Source organism: Mustela nivalis, assembly GCF_964662115.1.
Source record: "Mustela nivalis genome assembly, chromosome: 10".
NCBI lineage: Eukaryota > Metazoa > Chordata > Mammalia > Carnivora > Mustelidae > Mustela > Mustela nivalis.
This window is the reverse complement of record NC_139029.1, coordinates 88,761,990-88,777,453: the sequence shown is the minus strand read 5'-3', so window position 1 is coordinate 88,777,453 and position 15,464 is coordinate 88,761,990. Positions and strand designations below refer to the sequence as shown.

General features: G+C 36.6%; 1 protein-coding gene across 7 annotated transcripts in view; it reads right to left on the bottom strand.

Moving 5' to 3' along the window:
- The window catches only part of NTNG1 (netrin G1), a 344,202-nt gene that overhangs the window by 326,107 nt on the left and 2,631 nt on the right, over positions 1 to 15,464 (bottom strand). For all 7 annotated transcript variants that reach the window (XM_082688264.1, XM_082688266.1, XM_082688268.1 and 4 more), the window contains exon 2: positions 9,175 to 9,933. In XM_082688264.1, coding sequence (XP_082544390.1) covers positions 9,175 to 9,420 — 246 coding nt within the window. In that variant the 5' untranslated portion in view covers positions 9,421 to 9,933. The remainder of the gene's footprint in view (positions 1 to 9,174; positions 9,934 to 15,464) is intronic.

Below are 15,464 nucleotides of genomic sequence, written 5' to 3'. Positions count from 1 at the left end.
AGAAGGAAAACCAATTCTGGCTTCTTCCTTAGCTCACATCTTTAATTTTCATGGAACTGATACTATGCGAATCTATCTATTCCCAGAAAGATGAGAAGGAACTTACAACCTGCCAATCTCAGTAAGTTCTTTTACAATATTAAGCATGTGAAACAACTTTCACCACTTTTCCCTTTTGTAGGAAAAGAAATTCTGAAATCTAAACATGGCACATGAAAAACTAGTCTGCCCATTCGCCTGGTGAATTAAAACCAACGCAGATTTCACACCAGCCACTTTATAGAATTAATACGTTTCAGTATGTAACTGTTTCCAAAGGACTGATTGTCAGTGAAAAGGGGGGATTTACTTAGGGTAAATGTCAACTTTTCCAAGTTCTTACATTAGACCAAAGATATGAGCAGGTACTTAGATGAATTTTTCTCAGCCCCAAGAAATTTTTTTCAGCCCTGAGGTGATAACTCTCTTCCACCAAAACCCTGTTCAAGAATATAAAATTTCCACAAAAGGAAGGGTGTACAAAAGTCTCTGAAACAAGACATGTTCTTCTGGAGGAAAAATACTCATATTTTTTAATTAATCAACTGACCAAAAAATGGTGTCTGTTTAAAAGGCCCCAATTTTTATATTTTATATAAAATTTTCAACAGAAAAATTAGGAAAAAAGGCAAAAAGTGCAAAAACTGCTACAACTAGAAATACGAAAATGTAAATGGTCAAGAAACATATCAAAAACCTATCTAGTCAATAAGCAAAAAATACATCTTTGACACTAAATGTCATTTCACTTCTGATATCTCATTTATCTATGCAAAATGTTAGAGGTCTTTATCTTAGCAGAAAAGGGGGTAAAAGTAAATATAATTTTATCATTATTATTTTTGGTAAAGTATGTATTTTCACTTATCAGCTAAAGCCCTATGTTAGAAGAAATTTTAAGAATATACATTCCAGTACTGATGAGAATCTCATGCCAACCACATTTTTGTAAAATGCTTAAAAACAGAGTATACTAATCAACTTTCTGGAGGACAATTTGACTCCAGTTAAGAGACTTAAAGCATGAAAACCAAACAACCCAAAAGTCTAGAAACAGAACATTGGTTAAAGAAATACCCATAAATAAATAAATAAATAAATAAATAAATAAATAAATAAATAAATAAAAGAAATACCCATACAGTAGAATACTACACAGCAGTATATCTCAAACATATAATGTTGAATTAAAAAAGGAAGTTCTACAATGATGAGCATGGTATTTTCCCATTTATTCAAAGTTTCAAAAACAATCCTACTTACAATCTATGGATCATAATCAATATATAATTTTCAATTACCTGTTAAAATGAAAAAGAAATATAAAGGAAGAAAAATGTATCAGAGGGCAGAGCTCATAGGAAGGGTAAATACGTTTTTTGTAAAGCTTTTGTTTGCATTGTGTATGTGGGAAAGTGTGTATTTAATGAGTTGTAATATAAAATGTGTTTCTCACTGTGGATCAATTTAAAGCAAGTTTTAAAGCCCCAAGTATAGTTTACAAGGTGTAATTTGCTCATCCTTAGCTTGTTGCTCCTAAAGAGGTCCCCCGACTTTGCTCTCTATTATGTTGCAGAAGCTGTCTTCCTCCTATCTCTAGACACTCTCCAAGTCCACACAAAAGCAAGGCCCAGAAAGAAGTGCCTAAGTCACATACTAATTTCAGTCCCCATGACTGACATATAGAATGCTATTTAGTTCAGTAATGATTCCATCCTTGAGAACACAAGAATACAGCCCTATACTTTAGCATCAGCTAAATATGATACAATGAGCTTGACAGTCTAAAAACATGTGCATTTAAATATGGAAGATTTCAGATGTGGGAGAAGGATACGTTCAATAAGAAAGACTATACTATATATGTTCATCACTGCACGTAACAAATAGAAAAAGAAAAGCAAAGAACAGTAAGTTGTTGAGGTGAGAGGGTAATGAAATACTGTATACCCACATAATGGGATATCTATAGCTATCAAAATCATAGGTTCTAAGAATACATAACGATACAAGAAAATGCTAAAACTGTAGTAGTAAATGAAAAAAGAGGAAAAAATGTACTTGATATGATTCCAGTTTTGTGAAACAAAATATACATATTGAGAGAGAAAAAGACTTGTAAGAAATATGGCAAAATGATTTCAATGTTGTGTGTTAAGCTCTTCTATTGTTTCAAAATTTTCTATTTGGAAAAATACATTTAAAAGATTCAATTAGAAATGGAATTTGAAAATCCCTCATATATCACTTTCAGTGTTGGAACGCTGAGTAGATTTTGCTTCTCCCAACTCTCTTGAGAACATCCTCATAAGCTTCCCAAGTACAGTAGCTAAATTTTTCTAGTTGTCTCTTAATTTGAAGAGGAAAAAACCAGATACATGATAAAAGTTCTCAAGAAATAAAAAACAATCTAGAAAATCAAGTACTATATTCAATCAATTGATCAATTAATACATTAAAGACATTACTTATTTGTTGCCTAGGAAAATAGTAAATGTTATGAGGTAGAAAAGCAATAAAATGTGTAGTCTCTGTTGAGTTCCTACTGGGCATCACAAAGTACAGAAGGCTCTCGCCTACGTATCATCTCATTTGAAGAGTAGTGATCCAGGGGTGCCGGGGTGACGCAGCCCGTTGACATCCAACTCTTGTTTCAGCTCATGTCATGATCTCAGGGTTGTGAGATCCAGTCCAGCGCTGGGCCTCCTGCTCAGCAAGGCATCTGCTTGGGATTCTTTCCCTCTCCCTACTCCCCCCTCCTCTGCTCTACCCCATGCTTTCTCATTCTCTCAAAATAAATAAATAAAATCATAAAAAAAAAAGAGTATTGATTCAGATAAAGAGGCAGCATAAACACATGAAACACATGTGCATGTGGGTGTATTAATCAATAAGATGTAACAAGTGCTAAATGGTGCCATACAGTAATAGCAGTACATAGGAAGGGATAATACAGATATACAGTGAAGAAAATGATAGGAGCTGAAATTCGCAGAAAGTGTGTATAGAGAAGCCAACCTCACATAGACCTTGAAGGATGGATGGACTTGAGAAAAGTGGAGAGGAGCACAGACTATTCCAAGCAAGAGAAATGTCCTCTGCTTGTCCTCATAGAGAAAACTCATGAGATGAGGGACTTCCTATGGGATGACCCTAGTCCTTAAGGTCAGAAGATCGAGATGCCAGCCCAAGACCCATCCTATGTACAGTCCCAAAACTAGAAGAGAACCCACCCCCCGCCACACACACACATACACACACACACACACACACACACACACACACAATCTGGAGAATATGCCTGAGACTCCAAAGCAATCTGGAAGGGCTATGGTATTTTTAGGAGATTGCTTCTCACACTTTTCAAGTGATATTCCCTTAGACTGAGAGTAAACAAGATTAATTCTTAGGGGACAGAGGAGGTACTTCAAATTGATCCACTACAAGGCACTTACTATTTTCTCATGTTCCACCTTTAAAAATCTTGCATTTGTAGATTCAGTTAAATGCTCCCCCTAATCTTTGTGTAATATTGGAGCTCCAGGCAGATGAGCCATGCTAATCTTACCCAGCATACTCCACCATCAACTAAGTTAAATATATATATATACACACATACATTATATATATAACATATATGCACACATATATATGTCTATCTAACCCATCAGGTTCTATGATTTTTTGCTCCTCCTCCATACTGCTAGATGTAAGGTCATTCTACCATTAACCAGGCTACTAGGTTGTCATTTAAACACTGTGCTTGAATCTGCCCCACCCAGGCTTTTTGTATCTTTCTCAGACACTGTTTAACTTTAGGCACTTGACTACCAGAGAGTATTCTCCAAGTGGCCCTCTGATAGATAGCAAAATAATATTTCACCTTTAAATTCTGAGTGCTGGCTATGCTTATCTGCTCCCCCATCCTCTGAGTACACACTACTTCACAATTCATCTTGCTTAGGACTCTTCTCTACTTCCTTTGGAGGCAGGGAACACATGCTATTTAACTTGGATTCTCAACATCACCTCTTGGTTTTGCATGCGTTCTACCCTCAGTTCACATCACTGCATTCAGTATCCTGGAATAATATTTGTGAAGCATCAGCCCATCAGAGACTGAGGCACTTCTGCCCTTAGAGAACACTGTCTGAGAATATCTAGTGACATAATATGGTTTTAAGTTCTGTTAGACCCACAGTAATCTTTCCCAGCATCCTTCCAACACTCCCCCACCGATATATGGTGCATGCTGTGCCAATGAGACTCAACCCAAATGCAGCATTCCTCTGCCCATCAGATCACTATCCCTAAGTCCCCTGGGTGTGCCATAGGGTCCCAGTGGGAAATAGTGAGAAATAAAATTGAATATAACCAGATTTAAAAACTTGATGCAACAGATAATAAGGAGCTCTTGTTGGCTCCTCAATAAGGAAATACTTGGTACAGGGATACATCAAAAAGATTGATCTTCGTGAAACTTAATTCATTGCAAACATGAATTAAGCTTTTCTAAGAAATAAGTCCTAATAATGAACTAAATAACAAGGAAGTGTTAATAAAGACGGAATCAAAGGTTTTTTAAAAATTCCATTCTGGGCTAATTAAGGAATAAATCAGTTCAAATGAAAGATGTCACTGTTATTAAAACTTCATTCATTGATTGAATTATGTTTCATGAGAACAGAGTATATTTTAAGATTATTTGATTATTATATAAGACAATGTCATTTCCAGTTTTTGGAAAATTGATATTAATGCCCTGTCACTGAAAATGTAACTGAGTTTATCAAATTAATTTCTCAGAGGCCACCTGATAGCCACCAGATGGCAACCTGTGCTGATGTCAGATTTGAAATTTAAGTTATAGATAGCCCTGTGACTATGCATTACTGCTCGCTTATCCCACTGGGTTCCTTTAATATCATAAAACACAAAGGCTTTCTACTACTTTCTAAATTCCATTTGAACACAAAGAAATATGTTCTATCCACAATGCTTGCAATAATTAAAGTCTTTCTTTTTTCTTAATAGAAGTCTACCTAGAAATAGCACAATATGGAATGATCGTTAATAGACCTGTTATGGTGCTTGAATAAATGCCTATCAAGAGTGTGGGCAGCCATTAGTAAATTTCCTAAAGAAAATCCATTTTCATTTCAAATTCTGACACTTTATTTAGAAAAATTACACCCTTTCTTTTAATTATTTCAGTAAACATAATGAGGGTATTGCTAACGACCCCTCTGAGTACTTTATTTTCTCCATTTTTTAGTAATATGAGTCTACTTGTAATTAAAGGCACACTGCATTAATGATGTTGGGGTCTCCAAGGGAAACACTTAATGTCCACCTCATAATATTATGCCAAAATTACATGCACAGAAGACTTTTTAATAATCTTTGTTTCCTAATTTAGTTTTGATTGGCTCTGAAATCCACAGCAGCTCTCCAGGGTTCACATTTCCATAGCCATCAGCACTTCCGCACCAGCCATTGTACAAACGCACATGACTTCTCCCGTCTGCAGGCTCCCTTTCAAAGCTTCTGTTTAACTTATCCAGAAAATTAGCTGCAGGCTGGAGATAATTGCAGATAATTTTGCCATTTTTAAGCCACTGGGGTGTTGCGTGGAGATATGACAGCGAAGTTTGTCTAAACACAAAGAACAAGTCAGAGCTCTGTGTTTTCACTTCAGCTTTACATGCAGGTTCAGATCATCCTATTTGCTCTTTATGCAAATTGAAACAAATTGCAGTCACTAGATGATCTGTGTTTTCTGACAAAGCTGGGCTATGGAATGGTTTTTTTGTGGCTGGGAGAAGGACATGATCTATAGGAACATACTAAACCAGTCTAACAACAACAACAACAACAAAAAACAAAAGCAAAAAAGGCTAATCCTCTTCTACCTCTCAGATCCTTAAAAGGAATATATTAAATTAAAAAGAAAACGTATGGTCTGACACCAATTCATATGTGTGTGTGTACTTGTTTCCCCTATTCTATTCGCATAAATAGAAATGTCAGAGTGCTCCCATAAAATTAACATTCCCAAATGCTGGTAGTATTAATAGACAACCATTTAAAATCACTGGACACTGAAGAATTATTAAATAGGTCATCCAGGTTAGGAAGCAGAGATCTATTTTCACATGGAATCATGTGGCCCCTTTCCCCTTAAGTTTTACAATAAACTATACGCTCCCTCCCTGAATGGTTACTGCCATATGAGGACGGGGCATTAGGGAAAGGCAGCAAGAGTGACTCTTAACGCATTGCTAATGAACTTCAACTTTATACAAAACAAATCAGCTATGGGAACTTCAGGGTCTTTCTCTCACCAAATGGCCCGCTGGTGCTCAGAACTGTTATACTCATAGCTAATAAGGGTGTCACTAACAGAGCGGGTGATTTCTGAAACCATTTTGCAAGCAAACATTTACATATAAGGGCTAAGTAGTGACTGTGCTTCCGTGGCAGCTCCCCTGATGTAATGGGCACTAACGACTCTGAGGGAGCAGGTGTGGATGCATGCGTCAAGGAGGAAAGAACGGGAAAGTCAAAACACAAGTGGCTTTATGGATTCCCATTAGACCTTGGGCTAAGGAGCACCTACACAGGTCTGATATGACAGCATCCCAAGATAGCTTTACAGCCTTGTGTCAGGAACCCTTACGCTAAAGAGTTTTATGGAAAATCCAAAACTACAGAGAAGTATTGCTGTATTAGGCCATTGTTGTTGACTGGGCATATAATATGCTTAGAAATAGTCCCAAAGTCTGCGTTTAAAGGATAGGTTATTAAATATGCTATGTCAGTCATATGCATATTAAGGAGTTCAAATAAAGCATTGATAGGTAGCATCCTGCAAATCTTATGCTCTCCCTTGGAAAGCAATTCTGCCCATTGACAAACTTAAATGCACCAAGGCCTCTAAGTATCTGCATCTGACTAAGATGTGGCCTTTTAAAAGACTACCTTGTGCATTTGGGGGTAAACATACTAAGTATTTACATTATTGCTCTTGAGAAAGCTGGGGGATATCATTTTAATTCTTTTTTCTCTTTTGGTTTCTAGCATCACACAGCTAGTAAACTGGAAGGGAATGGACTTGTTTAAAGACTTTAGACCGTGTCCCCATGAAAGGCAGCCATGCCAAGTTCTATAAAGTGCCCTTTTCTACTCATGGTAGGAAAGAGAGGCACACTGAAGACCCCAAGGAAACCCTTCCACGTGAGGACAGGAGCAGGGCTCAGTCAGCGTTCTCTTGCCAGGCATGGAGATCAGGAAAGCTGTGCTTTAAAGCACAGGTTGAACACACCATACAGGGCCGATGTAAGTGGAAAGAACACCCTAAGAAGCAGATCTGCTATATTACTTAGATTTGTAAATTATTAAACAATTCCAGAATAGGCATATCACTACAAGTGTCATGTAAGCCAATAAACAGAGCTACAGTAACCTTTGTAACATGAAGAGCTGGCCCAGAACTCATTCTCTTGCTGTGAGGAGTAGAAGACTACATGACCTATTACCTACCCAGCAACTGCATCACAGATTTGCAGTGAGACCCTAAATTTGACCTTTTATGAGAGATTATCAAACACCTTTCTATAAAGCCAACAAATGTCCCTGCTCTTTTACAGATTTATCATAGTTTTGCTAACGTGTTGGAATAAACTCCTCTTTTGGAAGTTTCTGGTTTCTAAAACGTAGCTTTTTTCCCCTTTTTTTTTCAAACCGCATACCTGTTTCCCAGAAAGACGGGTCCTCTCTTTGAAATATTTAGTCTTTCAGGCCACTTTAGTCATAGTGACACCTAATAGCCAAGCTCTTTTTCTCACTCTCCACAAAATCGGGTTTAGACTATAATTCAAACCAGTCCCCAAAGGCAGTTCTGAAAAATGGCAAGCCGTTAGCTTTTAGGTAAAAACACTCTTTATTGCTCAAAATTGTTTTCCTGTTACAAAACCTTTTCTACAGTGCTAGGTCTAAGATGATCTTATGCTAATTTAACTCACTGGGGACTGTGAACAGATGCTACTTTGATTAATAGTTTCACTATCCTGAAAATGCCAGGCCAGGTTCAAGATAATAAAGTCAGGTAAGAATACTATTAAAATCTGCCATATGATTATATCTGTTCTGTGGAGAGAAATGGGATCTCAATTCCAGTGTCAAATAAAGACCACCTATAATAAAGAAAAACACTGACATAAACCAAATGAATATACTATCTGAATTCTTTAGCACTTTGACTTAACATCACGTTAATCATCAAACTCCTTACCTTCTAGGTAAACTTTCAACCACATCCTAAGTGAAAATTCAATGCATCACTCCAATGTTACCTTCTCACCTAGGGTTTAACTCTCTGCCCAGGACAAGACTTATGTACACCACAAAAAAAATGAATTCTGGAATTCTGCTTATCAAAGGATGGTATCTGAATTTGTATGCCCAGGTCATTACTTTTCAGCAAATGCATTTTCAACATTCCAACAATCATATTTAAAATACCCATAGAAAACTGTGACCCTTGAAAATAAGGGGTGAAAATAAGTTGACAAATTAGACTTTTCTGGAGGCATTAGCTCCTCTCTCCTTGCTTCTCTTCTCACTGATCTCCTAAACGAAGACTTCCACATCCCAGCAGTGTCCAGATGAGGATAACTCTAAATGAACTCTAATCTAGCCTTGAACTACAAAATTTGGGGCTGGCCTCATACAGGTATGTGGAGAAACCTTTGTGTTTTTAAACTCAGTTTACCAATGGAGTTTATCCTTTACCGTGATGCATATGACCTAATCATATTCCCAGACTCCAATCTGAAATTTAACCTTCAGTTGAATTTTTTCTTTTATAATTTATATACAGTACACCAGTCTCAGTGGAAGCTTTGACTTGCAGGAAGACAGAAGGTACATTTCAGTGCATCAGTCACACTGCAATGTGTAATTCCAGGTCCTGCAAGCCAGCCTCCATTGAGAAGGAAGGATCTATTAGCACAAATCTGCCCCCCGCAGATTCGGCTCATTGCATGAGTCGAGTCTTTACCCTCACCGCACTTGCACACATAAACGACACACTCCCACTTCATAGGAAATAGTTATGCAAAAGGGTTGCCTCACCATTGCACAGAACGTCTCAGGAGGGTCTCCACAGGTAATGTCCGGAGGATCTAGTTTTACTTTCAGATATTTGGTCATGTCCGTGGATTCCGGCTGACACGCCATGTAATCCCAAACTTTCCCTTCTTCTGTGTAAATCTGAGTCTTACACACGTCATAATGTCCCCATACCAAAGGGTAGGGCTGCATCACCGAGGACACTGTAACCCAAAGGGCATGAATTGACAGGAATCTTGACAAATACATCTCTAAATTCTTGGCAATCTTTGCAGTAATAAAGCAGGGTTTGATTATCTGTGAGCTATGTCTATTTTACATATACATATATGTCTATATGTAGGTAGGTCTGTATATTTAAAAAAAAAAAAAAGAGGATGAAACCTCAATGTAGATTCCAAATCTAAAAGCGAAGGGTCGATATTGTGCGCATTCAGGTATATTGAGGACTTTGGTGGAAGCCTAACATACTTGGACGTTAGGCGTTGACAATAACTTGCCGCTTTTTTGTTGTCCTAGAACATATCTATTAGACTCGCGTCTGGTTTGGTGTTTGTAAAAGATGTCCAGTGGCAGAGAATGATTTAGCAAAGTGATGGCTCCCCTGCTGTACATCCGATAACCCTGGGTGATCCTCGGTGCCCACAGCTCACGAGGGATGCTCAGACGCACCAGGATATCAGTATCTGAAGCAAAAGGATGAGTGTCTATAGCCGGGTGTTTGTTTCTCATCAATCATTCTTTCCTTCTGGCACCAACACCCTTTAAGAAACAATAAGAGTAAGAGTTATTGCCCCAGAATCAATGCATTACAAACTGTATGATATGTTGACATTTGGGAGGTTTGATGCAATATAAAGCAAATTGGTGTAATATGGATAACCTTTACTCCGCTGCTTTGCTAGAATGAGCAAACCACAGAAATCACTCACATTGGGGAGAATCTTGATATGAAGGATTTAACTCTTCCATAACAAAGACAGATGTGCAGGTCCCAGGTGAGTTACACGTCCTCACTTCAAAAATTATATTTCCACCTTGACAAAACTGAGAGCAAGCAGCTAGATTTAAACATTTCTCATGAATTGCAGTGCTAGAAAATCTTCCAGGAGAACAATGGGCGAAATGAATGCTTTTATAACAATGACAAAAAAGTGACAACTACTTGTATGCCTTTTGTCTATTGGCAAAGAGACCCTAAAAATCTCTAAATTCCTTGTACATTTCTTAGCTTTTGTTAGCTGGAGTGAAAACCAGCATTGTTGGCACAAGGCTGTCCCCTTGGATTTGCTCATTATATTGGAAGAATTTAGCCTCTTTTGTTTAGTTGCAGTTAGTGATAAAGATAACTTGGCTCTCTAGAAAAAAAAAAAAATACTCAAAAATAAAACCAAAGGAGCAAATTTTCTTTTCACAAGAATCTTCTATTTTCTTACATCTTTTTACAGCCATTACATCTGCATTTGCACTTACTTTCTGTAACAGAAGAAGAGAATTTGTCCCAAAGGCGAGTATTATACGCTGCTTTAAAACTAAAAGCTCTGTAGTAAAACACACAATTTAAAATGCACACATAAAAATAGCTGAGGGTGAGTTAACAGGCCATGAAGCAGAATAATATGGCACTAATTCTAAGAGAAAATAAAAATTACTGTTTAACAGTACTTTGGTTTAGCTGATAACTCACCCTCCACAAGCATGGGTCCTAGTCATTGGAGAGGGTGAACTGGCAACTTTGCTCTTTAGAAATCACTGTCCAAGTCAAACCAAACAACAATATTTGGAAACCAGGTGTAAAAAAGAGGTATTTGTGTAATTAGTTCGTTCATATTGTCAGAGTCCCAGTAACTGTTTTTTAAACAACTGGAAAAGGACGAAAAAACGCCTGCGGTTTAGAAAATATCATTACGGACCCTTTAATTCACATTAGGCACTTTAAATAGGGAAGTTTGCTATCTTCAAACAATCTTATAAAAGGAAGTCAATATATTTAAATAATGCACCATCTTGAAATGAACTCAGCCACAGAAACTATGAAATGCCACTGGATGGCTGAATAGTGTTTCCATAGCAAAGTAATTTATAATAATTGCTTTATGGATGCAAGTGCAATTTTCATTATATTCAATTCATAAAATGTTATCATACAGCTGTAATTTGTGGTATTTTCTATTAGGAAAAGTGTTGAATATTTGAGGTCCTATGAAGCAATAATTAGCAGTTTGTCTAAACATGTATAAACTGCAGATTTGAATCTGCCTCCTCCTTATAACACATAGGTGTGTCGGGCACATTTTGATATCTTAAACTAAAGGGAAAGAAATCACAGAGAAGCATGTGCTTTGGCTACTGCAGCCCTCTGCTTTTTCAGACTCAGTGGTCATCCTAAGTTGATATTTTCAGAAATGTCCAACAATTTGACAATTAATAATCTGTAAAGGTGTTAAAATAATACAAATGCACATTTTCTAGATTCATTTTTCAACTGTGTTTACTACTTCATTATAACAAGAACAAACACTTTCATGGGCTGTTGGGGAGCTGGGCCTGGGCATTACAACAGAAGGAGTGTAAAATCTACTAGACTAGAAATTATTAACTTCAATTCTTAGGTTCAAATACATAGCAACTTCTTTATCAAGAACAATATAATCTTGAAAGACTGGGAATGGACTGCTCTGAGTTTGAATTGAATGAAAATTATGAGTTAGTTTTTAATACTGTTTTTAAAATGTGACCTTAAGTATACATTTGAATGCTCTGAGATTAACCTTCACTTTTTTTTTTAACCAATAAATGTTACCCCCTAATTTATTTATTCTTTGTAACTCTGTCTTTATCCACATTTGCCTTATTGCAACCACTGAGTAAAGGATGACCACATAGATGTAAGTGGAAAATTTGGGCACTAAGGAAATGTATGTGAACCTGTTACTGTTTCTTGACACAACAGCAATCCCAATATAACGAATTCTCATTAAAAAATAGCAGAATTATAATGATGGTCATTACACAGAATTATGGACTATACCATTGATCAAATTTAGAGAACTGACAAGGAAAAATGCAGAGGAGTGCAAGATATTTGAATATTAGGCAGTTGCAGGACTGTGCGACAGACATTCTTGACAAGAAGCAGCCAATTATAGCTTAAATTTCTGGCACATAACCAGTTGTGATTAATAGTTTTCCATTACATTACAGACATATTATTAATGTATTAAAAATGTCAAGCTTTGGCAAGCACTAATATGGCATGGTTCAGTTAGTCTGCAGAATTTACATTTAATGAGCTCCCATTGACACAGAAAAAGATATTGACCACAGCATATTACAGATCAGGAGCAGAGGGTCACTAAACTGTTCTTTAACATAATTGCTTAATTTCATTCTAATTTTTGTATTTGTAGCATGTAATCTAGAATGTATTCTTCATGTCGGGTCTCCTTACTTTTTTTTAGTGCCACTTACACTTCAAAGAAAATCCTCTTAATTTAAAATTAAGAAGAAATTAAAACTATGAATTTCCAGGACACACAGTGGAAAGGAGGCCTCTGTCAAAATGGGGAATTTGCTACTCAGTATAATTACGGAGTTTTCGAAGACAATAAAATGATATGAAAATACAATACTATTTGCCCCCAACCTCTATTGCCTGATGGTACCAGTTCCCATCAGGCTATGCATTCAACCAGGTTAAAATCACCAACAGCTTCTTAAAAGCTAGGTCATCACAGCAAATAGTTTGGCAAACGGATAATGAGAAGGACAGTCAATGACATATTTGGGGAGTTAGTGTACCATACTAACCCCTTCTGGCCCATAACGGACCTAATTGTCAAGTAATGGGGGCTTTGAAACTGCCTCAGGTATCCCCATCACCTAAATGTGAGCAGCTTCAGAAGAGCTCCATGCAGCCCCAGGTACCAGTTCTTTGCTTTGCAAACCTTGGGAACGAACTGTTTTCAAATAATGCCGTCATCTCTACCTGTGCACTAAAGCGCTGAGAAGTCCTCTTTAATCAAAATACCCATTAATATGCTATGAGAACTCCATAGACTCTCACTGATATATAAATTTGCAGAGCCAATATGAAAATATAAAATTATGTCATATCCTCAAGTTGACAGATGTTATTGATCTGGACTAAAAGGGGCTATAACATGGCTTTGCATCCACAGGACATCTTTTTCCAGGATTCTGAAGCTAATTCCCTTCCACCTGGAAATAACTTTGGAGAAGGAATTTCACAGGCCTTTTCTCATCAGAAGAGAAGCCTTCCAAAATAGTACATGGGAGTAATAGTGGTCAATAGTATAAACAATTACATTCTTTAAAAAAAAAAAAAAAATTGCCAATTTCATCAACTGAGAGGAAAATATTGACAGTAAATCTGTTAACTCTAGCTCATTCGTTTTATTATATAATCTCACTAGGAGGTGGGGGTGGTAGTAGTAGGCTATTTATTCCATAAACACAGGGGCACCTGAAATAGACAGCTATTGACTCATTCCTCATAGACATTAAAAATTTTATAAATAGGCACGTTTCTGAATGGGAAGGAACAAAAAGAACACTATAATCACATTTCATTGAGTGAAAAGTATAAAGAGATTAAGATATCCCCAAATGCTATCACCTACCAAAATTAGCAGATTCCAACACTGTTGTAGTGAGATTGACTAGACGAGATATTTAAGATATACTGAATGCTTTTTGCATTTATTTATTGTTGTGAAGAGAGCATTTTCTAGTCATCTTAAATGGGAAACATTTGCTTCTACCCTTTTGTTAGCTGTCTCTCAAAATAGAAGGAATTTAACAAGTACTGAAACATCATTGACATATTTTACTCATCCTTGATTGGGTATTATGAGCAACTGCCTATCAGGAGATTCTTAATAAAACCAAATAGCACACCTTAGAATTTGAAAGATCTCGGTTTTCTCATGAGAGAAGAATGATTAGAGAAATCAGATAGCATATACTTGGCAGGATGTTAGGGGATGGGATAATACATAAAATTATTTCAGAATCAGTTAAGTCTGGAAGAAATCTGGTATTTCATTACCATAGAACAACAAATCTTTCCTTCTTATGTAGGCAAGTTCAGACATCCAAGGTTTCAAACGCACATTTAAGAAAATCTACACCCACCTGAAGTTTTGAAACAAAACTCTGGATTCTGAAGATAACATTCTTTTTTAAAGTACACTATATCTCTTACTGACCTATAATATCTACACACACACACACACACACACTCACACACACACACACTTGTTTTGTTAACCTAATAACTGACTTTCTGATTTGCATGAAATCTTATTTCTTTCCAAGCGACTTTATGCTCTTGTAACTCTAAAACTCTCCAAATCATTACAATACTTAGAAAACATCAAATAAAAGCATAATTGTTTAAATTTTTTTGACATATTACATGATTTTTTTGGAATAGTAATAGAAGCAGACAAGTAGTTGCGCCAATTGCAAATATATACAAAAGGAAACTGCAAAATACATTAGCGTCATCCTAAAAAGGCTAACCTGAATCACTTCAACACACATGCCTTGTGAAAGCTGACAAAACAAAAATCTCAACAGAAAAGAAAAAAAAAAAGGTTTGTGTGCAAATAAAATAAACTGTTGTCTTACAAAAATTTAAGACAATTGCTCTTAAATTTCACAATAGGAAATATAACCACATTAATAGCCACAGATGGAATTCTGAATGCCCTCATGTTGATCTTTAGTGGTGAAATAGATGTCATTTCATGGTATCCAGAAGAGAAAAGGAAATATATCCCCTACATACATAAGCTGGAACAACTGTAAATGCAAAACACTTGATGCATTTTTTTCCCTTTGTGTCCTGATCCACATGCAAATACCCAAATTTTATCTTAATGAAAAACTGAAAGCTGCTTATCTTCCAAAAGAATCTTGAACAGTTATTGAGCTGCCTTCTCTTTGCCAAAGAGAAAGGGGGGGTGGGTGGGTAAGACATTCAAAGTGACACAATATACTTAATGAAATCTGAGGTTGCTAATTCCCCACAGGTTAGAGATGCTCTCAAGGGCTAGACAAATTACAAAAGCCTTGCTCCATCTCTGAAAAAGTGAATTTCTGGGAAACTTTTTCTAAGGAGCTTAACCATTAAGTAAATTTGAATAAATGATTTTGTTGGAGATCTTTCTGGTGAATTTCCCCTCATTTCTGTAAGACAACTTTTAGTATTTTCAATCATAAAACAGGGCCTTATTTCTAGAGCAAATCTACTGCCAGATACACCA